At 32.7% G+C, this 12,076-nt stretch overlaps 2 protein-coding genes across 7 annotated transcripts in view; one reads left to right on the plus strand and one right to left on the minus strand.

The window, feature by feature from the left end:
- The window catches only part of Eip74EF (Ecdysone-induced protein E74), a 539,076-nt gene that overhangs the window by 400,942 nt on the left and 126,058 nt on the right, over window positions 1-12,076 (minus strand). For 4 of the 6 annotated variants that reach the window (XM_074138086.1, XM_074138095.1, XM_074138052.1 and 1 more), the window contains 4 exons: window positions 5,805-5,866; window positions 4,163-4,300; window positions 1,750-1,878; window positions 170-299 (listed from right to left, as the gene is read on the minus strand). In XM_074138086.1, the coding sequence (XP_073994187.1) occupies window positions 170-299; window positions 1,750-1,878; window positions 4,163-4,237 (334 nt within the window). In that variant the 5' untranslated portion in view covers window positions 4,238-4,300; window positions 5,805-5,866. Of the gene's footprint in view, window positions 1-169; window positions 300-1,749; window positions 1,879-4,162; window positions 4,301-5,804; window positions 5,867-6,682; window positions 6,861-8,249; window positions 8,307-12,076 lie in introns of those variants that run through there. The other 2 variants (XM_074138078.1, XM_074138062.1) reach the window with 2 other exon arrangements.
- Window positions 7,528-12,076, plus strand: part of Lsm11 (U6 snRNA-associated Sm-like protein LSm11) — a 97,944-nt gene continuing 93,395 nt past the window's right edge. Inside the window, exons 1-2 of the mRNA XM_074138109.1 lie at window positions 7,528-7,970; window positions 8,056-8,107. Coding sequence (XP_073994210.1) covers window positions 7,779-7,970; window positions 8,056-8,107 — 244 coding nt within the window. The 5' untranslated portion in view covers window positions 7,528-7,778. The remainder of the gene's footprint in view (window positions 7,971-8,055; window positions 8,108-12,076) is intronic.

Below are 12,076 nucleotides of genomic sequence, written 5' to 3' on the forward strand. Positions count from 1 at the left end.
ACAGTCACACTAATAGTTAATATTGAAAGAAGAATTACTGTATGTCTTAAAATGAATTTTATATCCTGTTTTTTTCCTTCTCCTGTAAAGTTGATATTTTCTAGTTACAAGGTATCACTTCTTAGGCGACGATATATGGGATTATGTAATACAAACAAACAATACAAACCAGCTAATAACGGATTTGCGGCAGCAATATTAAATTTCCGAGAATTTGCTTGACTTCTTTGTAGTTCTTGTAACAAAGCAACCGCCTGATTCTTGCTACTTCCACCAACTAAGCTATTATTGTTCTCTTCCTGCAAAATCAGTAAGTTGTTAGTTGCACAAAATCAATGATAATATACATTTCAATCAAACAAGACTAAGAATTATGAATATGAAATAATAGTTACACAAAATCATTTGAAAAATAATACTTAAAGAGGAGAAATATATTTTTTTTTAATCTGGTATCTACCCTCAAACTAAATTAAATTGGAAGATATTTCTTCGAAATTAGATTTTTTATTAAATGCTTACTTGCCTCAATATAGATTGCCAAAATAAAAAAAGATTACTGAGAGAGGCGTGATGTTGTAAAGCCCTCTAAAAAGATTATTTGCATAAAAGAATTTAAAAAAAAAAACGAGAGATTATAAATGATGTCGTCTACCGGGATAGCGGATTATGAAACTTCAAAGAGATTCCGGTCAAGAGACGCTTCAATTCGGATTGCAGCAAAGCTATTTCATTCTAATAAACATTATGGAATACAATTTGATGAAAAGAAATTTTAGATTTATTAGGAAGCCTAGCTCTCTGAATATTCTCAGGACATTTGAGCAGGCTTAGCTTGCTCTTGTTATGTATAAAAGGCTATGTGGAATGAATTAGGGGACTCAACCCTAAAGTAAAAAGGATTATTAGACCCATTACACACCTTATGGGTCCGTGGTGTGGTGGTCCATGAGTCTGCAGCAGGGAGCTAAGTTGGCTCAAGGTAGTGTGCAAAGACCTGCTTGTCTTGGCACCATAACTCGACCTATGTAAGTTTTCAAAACCGTGGAAGGTATTGGAGCTTCATCTGCGTGAGCATAGGCAAATGTGCAACAGTTTTCAAAGCGGAGGTGTGGCGATTAATTATTATTTTGCCAAGGAAGTCATATATCGAAATATCCATGATAGGAATATGTCATTTACTTCGACTGGCAATTAAAGGCTGGTGTGGGACTGTACAGTGGCTAAGGTGTCCAGCAAAGATAAGCTTACTCTATGCTGGAGGCCAGGGCACGCAGCTTGTGTTGGCAATGAGAAGGTGACATACTGGCTTTACTAAGTCCAAGAAAATATTATTTTCTGGCTCGTATCCTTTCAGCTGCGTTATACAGTCAGTCTTCAAGTCCTTGTGGCGAAATACCACTGTTCAAAGCAAGATAAAAATTTTATTCGAAAGCCCGCTTTACGGCAGGCCTGCTTTATTTGGACCTGTAGAGGTTTTTTTTTACATCAAATCAATGTACTCTACAACTTTAGTGTAAAATATGTTCCACATCCTTGAAGATGACCTAGTCTCTAGCTCGAAAGCTCGGCAAAAATAAAAAAAATTATGTCGGAATTTGGCATTATTCTTTCTTCCTTCTGGATCAATGAATCAGTCTTTAAGAACAATGAACAATAGAGCTTCAATTCTAAATATGGCATATATCATTTCTCAAGATAATAGAGTAAAAAAAAGATAATGAAAAGGATAGAAGATCCGTAATTTACCCTTTCTTCGTTGAAATCAAAGAATTGTTCAAATTCAAAGTTCTTAAATATATCTTCCTCTTCGTCTATAGTTCCAACTAGTCCACTTAAATCTGTCTGCGTTAATTCACCCAACCCTCCTCCACTATCCTGTAAAACATATAAAGTTAATGTAATTAGCGTACAGCAAGCTACTGTTAACTTGACTATAAGTATAAAATTTAGTTCTACCGCTCTTTTCTTGAATATATATATATATATATATATTCAAGTGGTTATGAAGTGTTTATTTGTAAGTGGAAGATCCTCAGAATGAATTTCAGTTGATACTTTTTATTTGTTAGGAAAAATGAAAAAAGTTTCTTAAATAAAAGTTTATTTCTCGTTGTAGGTATACTTTGTACTTCATAAGTCCATTTCTGAGACCACAAAAATGAGTACTTTTGTTCAGAAGCGCTAGCAGCGCCTACCGGCAAAGCTATATTCCGAGCGTCATCCGTAGTTTAAATAATTCGTAATTGTTTAAAACACTTAAAAAAAGCGTTACTCTAATGTAACAGGGAATGATAGTATTAAGGGAAATTACACAATGACTACCGGTGAAGAGGACACAATCCTTTGGTTTGTGAAGAAGGAGATATCAAATGAATGGCTGTATAATGTAGAATGGCAGTCTTGAACATATCTCTTAAGTATTTCACCTTCCTGATAAAGGAATAGGTAGATTTGAACGTACCAAATAAGGTGAAGGAAGTGAAGGATATCTTTCTGCAGAGATCCACACTCTTCGCCAACACCAAAGGGAAATAATTATTCTGGCTACAATTAGGATAGGACATAATTGACTAATACATTCCTTTTAATTTTGGGATAGCATTAAAGAGAATGTGAGTATTGCAGGATAACTTTCGCTGTACCAGACAACAAGATGTAAAAAAAACGCGGTGAGTTGCCAAATTATCCGAATAAAAAGAAAGAGAACCTGGAAGTTTACACGTTTAATGGGAGAAGAGGAGTTGCCTCTTTCAAATGAGTTAAGAGATTATTTTTGGGTCAAAGCTCTGCTCTTTATGATTGGGACTCTCGCAAAAGAAATATCTTCAGATTGGAAGCAGATATAATGGGAAAATAATATTTAAATACATTTAAAGGGTCTGGCTAGATGGGATTCTTTGACACGACGGATTTTTCATCTGCCAATTTTCCCTTTAACAATTTCCATAGGGACAGAATGATCGAAACATTCAGCTTAGAGAGAAGTGGAAAAAAGAGTGGTATAGTCTGATAGAGTATTAAATACTTAGAGATTACAGTAAATGATTTAAAAATAATCTTTAAAATATTATTCGCCACCTATCTAGAAAGGGTGTAAAAATACTGATTAAGGAAAAACCTTAATTTCTCCGTCACTATCAAATAACTCTTAAAAATCTTGACTACGATTGCTCTTGAAAGTCTAGTTGATATTCTTCTTCTTTTACCTAGAGCTACTAGTTCACCAACCGGGGAGAATACACACTGTTGGGTTTTTTTCCAACAAATATAAATTTAGATTAGGCGGATCTCGACACTGGGGATCTCAAGTTCAAGACGCATGCTCTAATTCTACGCAATCTAATTAGACCGAATTACTAAACTAGAATTTTAAGTGGTGTATACATATATTTAAGTTAAAATAGAAGATTTCTCAATCTAAATTCGTAAATTTCGAAAGATAAAGTTATCTAGTTCTAGTACACCTTCTAACGACATTAACAATGAATGACCTTTTCATAACGAAAATTCAATTTAAACAGTAGTCACGTCAAATTTATTTACCTCTCTTTTATTACCCTTGCATTGTGTTTAAATTACGGGTGGTTAATTAGCAAACAGTTCACGTTCAATTCATTAATGCCTCTTTTGAATAAATCTGAATTAAAAATAAATTCTAACCTTATCTTTAACCACAAGACAAATGTGTCTTGTACACAATGGTGTACGATACGAAATGCAGGAGTTTTATAAAAATTCATATAAACAAAATCATGCGCATTATTAACAGCAATTCCAGATTTGTAATCCTAATTTCATTTACCAAATAAAATAATCAATTCAATCAAAAATTTTAATTTTTTAATTAAAATCAATCAACAAATCAATTTAAAAATACAATAGCTTTGAAAATTATAGTTGATGAATGTAAAAATTGCTGTAAATGAATTCGAGAAAATTACATTTAAGCCATATATTTTGTTTTAATTGCAAAAATTATATATTCTATTGATATTTTTACAGAGGTTCATTACATCTAATACAGAAATTTTTTTTTCTATGAAAAACCAAAAAAAATATGAATTAAATTTTTTACATTTAATGAATATTTATTTAAGCAGTATATATATATATATATATTAAATAAAATATAAAATACTGAAATAAAATAATAACGAACAAGGCACTGAGATAGGTCAACCATCTTGTTATCAGAATCCGGACACCATAAGAGATCGTCATCAATAAACGGCATGGCCCCACTAGCCTGGGCCGCTCCTTTCACCACAGCCACCCTAGCTCTTCTTTAAACAACCACCTGGGAACAGTAGAATTTATTATTGTCTGTGTTAAATGTTGAATCAACTTTTTCGATTCTATTATACATATAAAAACGATAATGATTCAAGGTCTAATGCCTTAGATTCCATTAATTTATAAAAATCTATCACTGGAAGTTATAGTAAAGAATAAAGATCTCTACATACAATAGCTACCACAAGAACACGATATAGAAGCTGATATGACCAAGATCGGGTATTCCTAACAGGGTGGGGTGAAGTCAGTCGCATACTCGTGGTGCCCCCTGTTCTCGCCGAACGACTGACATTTGTCGCCAAGTTTTCAGCCCAAACATAACCAGCGACAACATGAATCGGAGACTAAATGACCATGGCCAAGCAAACGGCCTTTTTCAAGGCCAGGACGAACCTCTGCTCAAAATGCCATTTTGGAATGCAGATGGTCTTACAAATGACAGATTTACAGAAAAATCAAATACATCATTGTAAGTAACGATATCGACGTTTATGGCACTGTTGAAGCAGGAGCTTCCAATGACATTAATTTCTTCCAACTGAAAAGGTATCAAACATACGTTCTAGGCAGATCTAGGCAGGTGGCATCGGGAATTATCATAGCCGCAAAATCTTCTCTTAACGTAAAGTTTTCAGTAAGGAATGAAATGAATCAGAACAATGCGGACAAATTGGAACTGGCTGAACTAGAAGTCTTTAAGGAAGGTATTCATCAACGCCTCTTTTTTATTTATAACCCACCAAAAAACCTTCCCAACCTCTCTTGGTTGGAAATGGTACGGAATTCCAAATGTATACTAATGGGAGACCTGAAGTTATTGCAACTGCGTCCGAATCGATTCTGAAGAAACTAGACATGCCTCAGAGCTCCTTTTGAGACCACAAGACGAATATGCTTGGCAAAAGCCAAAAAAGAACAGCGGAGCTGCACACCATTCAATCAGAGGGCAAACGATGGGCTGTCTAGAGGGACAATGTGCTGCCAAATAACCTGCCTCGGGGCGTAGCGGTGGCCTGTTTTCGTTTGATCACTGGACATGATTACCTGCAGGCACACTCATTTAGGATCGGGATAGTTGACAACCCGAACTGTGTGCTTTGCGGGGACGGGCACATTACAGGAGATCATCTTTTTGTGTGCGAAGCCCTGTCCCATTTGACTGTGACATATACTGACGAACATTTACATTTAAACCTTATAAATATTTTATATTTTAATTAGATATATCTTAATAAGCTTACATACATAAAAAAAAAATCGAGGGGGTGAAAGGATTGAATACGAGGATAATAATTAGTACCTCAAAACATTTCAACGGGTGAGCTGCCTAATACCTTCAACATCCCAACATTTACACGATATACAAGAGGCTCTGGAAGATGTTTGTTTTTAAACCAAAGATGAAACATTCTTAAGATTTGAGACAATATAAATATAATGCAAACTTAGATTAAAGCTTTTAATTACTTTACTCATTCATTAGTTGCTTATTAACTATACAATACCTTGATATATCGCCTTCCTTTTTAAAATTTTGCCAAAACATGAAACTTGTTGTAGAGTAACACTGAAACATAAGAAAAAAAAACACTTCAAAAAAAGTCATTTTAAGTGTGCATAATCCACATAAAAATTTATTTATTTTTAAGTAATAAAATTATTTCTTCGCCCAAAACTGCTCATGATGCCCTTCATTACAAGAGACCTGAAATATGAAGCACACAGAATTTTTTTTTTCGGAGGTCTTAGATTAAAAAGTAAATAACGTTTTCATTTTTAAACTTTCATTTGGAAGGCCCCAAAATCATTTTTAAAAAAATTCATGAGATGTTTACAAAGAAATTAAAGCAACCTGATACCTTCTGGTTATAAAATACAACAATAATTTACCGTCATTAATGTTTAAGAAATTAATTTAAGATTAGATTCTCAGGTGGCTATAACACAAGGGAGTGAACGGCGCCAACCGATGTATGGTAAATTTCAGACAGAGGTAGTTGCAATGCACTTGTGATGGTAAGATTATAAGAGAAGGAATTATCCCAGATTGCAATTTAAAAATCGTAATTTCTTACAACATCTAAACGGTTCTATTGTCTACGAACTTCTACGAAGTTAATGAAAGAAGTGATTGGTTGAACTTTCAGATGAATATTGACAAAAAGTAAGCATAAGGACAAAAAGAGGGCTTAGTTGGAAGAGTTCCCATGTTCTCTCAAAGGACCTGAGCCATTTACTAAATAGTCTTGAGTAAATTTAAAAAAATAATGACTGAAGTTACCCTCTTAACCGAAAACCTTAACAAAAAAAATTGATGCATTAACATAAGATATTTGGGACCTAAATTACAATGTAGAAAATGTTAAAAGGAAACAAAACTTACTTTTTTTTCCCCACCCACAACTTCTTATGTTTTAGCATTTTTAGAACTTCAAATAAATTTCGGATAAAACTTTTTCTGGTTCGATGAAATTTCATTGTATTCATCAACTTCTCCGGAAGGATAACATACTATAACAATAATCGGTACTGATTCCAAGTAAACATAAACAAACTGGAAGGTAATAAGATAAGCTATCTTTTTCTGTACGACTAGTAGCGCTCCTACTGGTGACTTCATGATTCTCATTCGCCAGTAATAATTTTTTCTTACTCCACTAGTACTAATTAGAAGATTGAGTTAAGTTGCCCGATTTTTAGATTTCACAGGTCATGTCCCATTTTTAGGTCCCTTAAGTCAAAAAAGTGTGTGTATTTTTTTTATAATTTGATATTTCGAATAGGTAATTACATGGAACCAAGTATTAAACTTTTTTACTAAATGGTCAATCAAAAGTGCCTTTTTACTGAATCAATTTTTCATTTTTTTTGAAATTTTTCAAAAATGTCTCCAAAGAATTTTTTTTCATTCTACATATGCTCAATGACAATGAAGAAAATTGGTTGAGCGGAACTGCCATTTTTTGGGATAAATTTTGTGGATTTTTTTACCCATTTTTTCTTATCAATTCTCAGATTTCAAAGAATTTTTAATGTAAGTTTGGGTTAGGTAAGTTAGGTTATCTTGTGGGTGTTCTCGTCAGGTTTTTCTACTTTCACTAACTTTTATTAATAAATAATAACAAATTTTTCTCAGGTTAAATTTCTGATAGGGGCAGTTATTCGAAAAGCATTGCCGCGCTTTCTGTTAGCGTGAGTGGGAACTACATTGACTGACGGACAGGTTATTTTACTTAGGGTAACAGTTTTTTAACTTGCCAATGGAAAGTATTGTTTATGTTAATGATTCTGGGGAATATTGTGTTTGTGTTAATGTTATGTTCGGTTGTTAACATTTCTTTTATGAATAAGTTTCTGATTATTTTTCACATAAAAGAAATTATTTCGTCCAAATTAAATTAATACTACTATATTTAGAAATTTTCTAAGATGATTGTTTAATATACTATTTAGTTATTTGGTTTGGCTCGTGTAACCAAATGGCCAGTACGGGTGATAAAGGAAGTGAGGAGGACAATACATTAGATCCCATGTCTTCTACTTTTAATCCCCTGGTAGCATTATATTCAGAACAAGCAAAAGTGCCTTGCGTAAGTGCTCCAACTTTGGACAACATTACTAAATTTGTACAGGACAACAGTGGTACAGTTTCCATAATTCAACCAAAAGAGGTATTTATATATTATATTTGAAAATAATAGCCAGTGAATTTAGTGCAGTAAGCATTCAATGCTTGAAAATGAATACTTTTTGCAGAGAAAACCTGTGGAACCTAAACATGTTATTCCAATTTCAACTTTCAAAACAGGTATGCAATCTTAGATTTGTAAAGTTTTTGAAAGAAACTGATTTAAAAAAATGTCCTTTATGTCTTTAGACAGTTTTGTACATTAAACAGGATTTTTAGTACAGTCATGTAACTATGTTACTCAGTTAACAATCCTACTTACTTAATTTTACTCAGCAGATATCAATAATTCTGTTTAATTCCAATTAATATACGTTTAGTAATAATAATAACATTCATTAAAATAGTATCACTGCGGAGGTCGTTCAAGTGAAAAGAAGGTTATCTCATCATAAACAGTAATACGCAAAATTTAATTCAGATTTCCTAGTATGAATGAAAAGTAAATTTTTGCTGATAAATGAATAATTTTTTAATTCAAAAGTCCAAAGAACTGTTTAAATCAATTATTAAAAACAGTGTTGAGAATTATGTATGTAACCGTTCAGAGGTATTAGTTCCTCAGTCGTCCAACAGATAGCATGAAAGTGTTCTTTTCAAATTAATTTTATTAAAGTATTTTCTGATCTGTATAGTGAAGGTTCTTTAATAAAAATATTATATTTTTCTTGTTATGGTAAGTATATCGGTACTCGTTCCAAATCTATGTTCTTGATAACTTTGATTTACTTCTGAGTTTTCCCTTAAAGAAAATTATTAAATTTGAAACATTCTTTTTATTATTTTTTTATTTTAAATTTATTTACTGAAAAATGTATAAACTTATAAATTTATAGTTTATAAAAATTTATATTTTTATGAATAATTTATAAAAATGCATAAACTTGCATCTAGTAAATATGGTAAGTGCAAAAGATGAGCACTGACATCCCTCCGAGATATTTACAAGTAGTGAGAAAGGAGAAATATGCAGGCGATAGAAGTGAATGAGATAAGGAATAGTGAACAACTTGAGTTGAGCTAGATGGGAGTAATTAGCTAAGTAATAGCGCTGAGAGTTTGACTGAATGAGAAGAGACAGAGATATTCACAAATTTACAAAGAAAAAATTATATATCAATTTTAGAGTAGATCTCTTGGCCACCGGAGTCTTCTATTGGGATACCCAGGAGTGGATTGGGAAGAAAGTTCTTGGATTAATAATGGATTGGAGAGAGAGAGAGAGAGAGATATGAATTTTTTGTACCGAGATGTGATGAGGTCGCATTACAAAAGGAACATTAATGCTCCATTTTACATCATCCACAAAGATCTCAATGATTCTGCGAAGAATTTTGGATTGAAGTGTTTGTAATCGGTTATAATTAGAGCGCTTGATAGAGGAGCCCCACATTTCTATTCCTTAAGTCTATAAAAGTTTCAGAATAGTGTTGTAGATGAGCACTTTATTGTCTAGATAGAGTAAGATGGGAACGCTTGTCGAGTAATCTTGAGAGCAGTTTGTAACGTCGCTTTAGCTCCCTGTCTCTTAAGTTTAGTATGTACATTCCAAGTGAGTCTTTTGTCTAAATAGAGACCGAACTTTATCCACAGAAGGAAGAATTCTACCATCTAAAAACACTGGAGGACAAGTCGCTCTCCGAAGAGTGAAGTTAGAAACATTCATAAAAAATAAATATAATTTGAAATTTATAACTACAAGAATAGATCGCCAACATGTAAATAATGAGATCTATACTGAGCCGAGTAATCACCCAGCGGGGGTCTCTTCCAAACAATATTTATCTACTGACCTCCAGTTAGAAAATGTAGTGGGTTGTGGAAGTAAAATTCTCTACACCAAATTTCTGATGAAATGCGAACTGGTGAGAAATGAGAGACACATGCGTGTTGCGAAGTGGATAAACTTAACGATATTATCTAGCTCGTCAGAGTCAAAAATATTTTCTTGCTGTATTTTATTTATGCAAACTATTATTTGCTAAACGAATAAAATTAAATAAGGAGAATGTGTGAGGTTAGAGTAAGCGAAATTCTCCGTCCCAATAGACTGTTATACAATTTTACCATAAACGCAAAGAGGTAGTAGAAATGAAAATTGAAGTTAATGGTTGAAAGAGTTGAACAAGCTACTTGCGTTTGATCATAAACTAAATTAAATAGGATGTTTTAATAATTTTATTAATAAACTGCGCATTTTTAAAAGTAATTAATAAAGATAATTTGTTTGGTTGGTTTGATGAATGTTTGATTATAATAGTAGTTTTCTTCTGGTCAGTTCAGCTGGCTGCCCAATGTAATTAGATTAGCCGGTCTTCCGCCTTCCATTTCTTATTACTTTCATCTAATTTAGGAGTGTTAATCAAGAATGAACTTTTACTTTTTATTTTACACTTTTTTTGTTTTATTTTCATTATTCCTGATTTATCTTTTTCACTACCTCCCATTAATGTCGTCTTAGTGGGAAGTTTTTTAAGTTTCGTTTTGGAGTTTAGGTGAACTTGAAAAAAGTGTTTTTAAAATTGATGATTGTGTCTATCCAGCTTAATAAAACGCTCACACAACCATCTCTTACTACAGCGGAGTCTCGGTTATCCGTCACCCTTTTATCCGTCTATTCCAATTAACCGTCACTCTCCTCAGGATTTAAAAATTAAAAAAAAAATCCAAAAAATTATTTTAAAAAGAAAACTATTTAAAAATTTATTTCCCTTTGTCTTTTAGGTACATACTCGTGTCCACCATTCGACAGTTCTTAAAAAGATCAACCACAAACAAAACCGCCCGATTAGAAGTCGCAGACATTGTATTCATTAATTTTAATACCCAATAGAATGAATTGAATAATGAAAGATACCTGACCTTTAAGGCTTAAGCGTATAAACGTATAAAATATGTATACCAGTTAATACAAAGTTTTATACACGTTAAACAAAAGAATCTGGAAATTTTCCTGTCTTTTTTCCATTATCCGTCTATTCGACTGTCCGTCACGTGTCCGGTCCCGGTCATGACGAATAACCGAGACTCCACTGTACTACTAACAATTTCCTTCAAAACCAGAACATTTAAATAATATTTCAATTCTTATCATTTTAGAAAGAAACTAATTCATCCTTTCTCTCAGATGTACTCTCAATCAAATTTGCCTGAAAAAATATTGCAAGTAAAATTTAAGTATCTACATTTATGCAATTAGTGCATTAGGTTTAATGTAAATTGTAGCAGTCATTGTCGAGAAAATTCTTAAAAAAAAAAAAAAAAATAGGAAATTTATCCAGTCAACCGGAAGTACGAATAAAAACTGTTTTTGAGAACTTGCGTTAAATTCAAATTTGATCTCACGGAATGTTGATATTTTAAAAAAAACTTTTTAAATGTTTACCAATTTTCATACAGTTCGCCGATTGGTGATATGAATGAATCATTTTCCATTTTCTTATCTGGATATATATGTTTTTTAAAAATATACTGAATGTATGTACTTCTTATCAAGTTTGATAATCCGTTAAAGGAAACCACAATATGTAGTTTGTCCCAGTGTAATGCAAGTTTCCTCACCGTCGGAAAATAAGGGCTTCTCTTGAGCATAAACGCTCAAGTTTTAGCTTTTTATCAAAATAATGTTTTAATTCTCAACTCGTTGTACGGTAATGCAAAGCGCTCCAATCTCAATCGCATCCAATCCTATCAATCGAAAATCCTACGCACAATCCTTAATTCAGGAGTTGAGATAAGGGAATACGCTTTTGCTGATCATTCAGATTTTTTTTTTTTTTTGCATTAAGATGATTTTAAAAAAGGTACCTAATGACTTGTGATGTGGTCAGGTACAATGGATCCAATAAGTGTTTTATATTTAGAAAAATGAAATCATAATGCTCAGACAATTTAGTGTTTTAAAGTTCATTCATTTTAAAGATGGCGTAGGGAGTGCCTAATCATTATTTACGTGTCTAAATCCATTTTAAGACCTGTGAGGCCCTTGAATTTTTGGCAGAGGAAAGTGTTTGGACCGTTGAAGGATATGGAAGTTATAGTGTCCTTAGGAGTTGAGATTTTTTTTTTTTAACTTTCTTTAATTTACAT

The sequence above is a fragment of the Rhodnius prolixus genome, unplaced genomic scaffold, assembly GCF_049639745.1.
Source record: "Rhodnius prolixus isolate KJV_2025 unplaced genomic scaffold, Rpr scaffold_1, whole genome shotgun sequence".
Lineage (NCBI taxonomy): Eukaryota > Metazoa > Arthropoda > Insecta > Hemiptera > Reduviidae > Rhodnius > Rhodnius prolixus.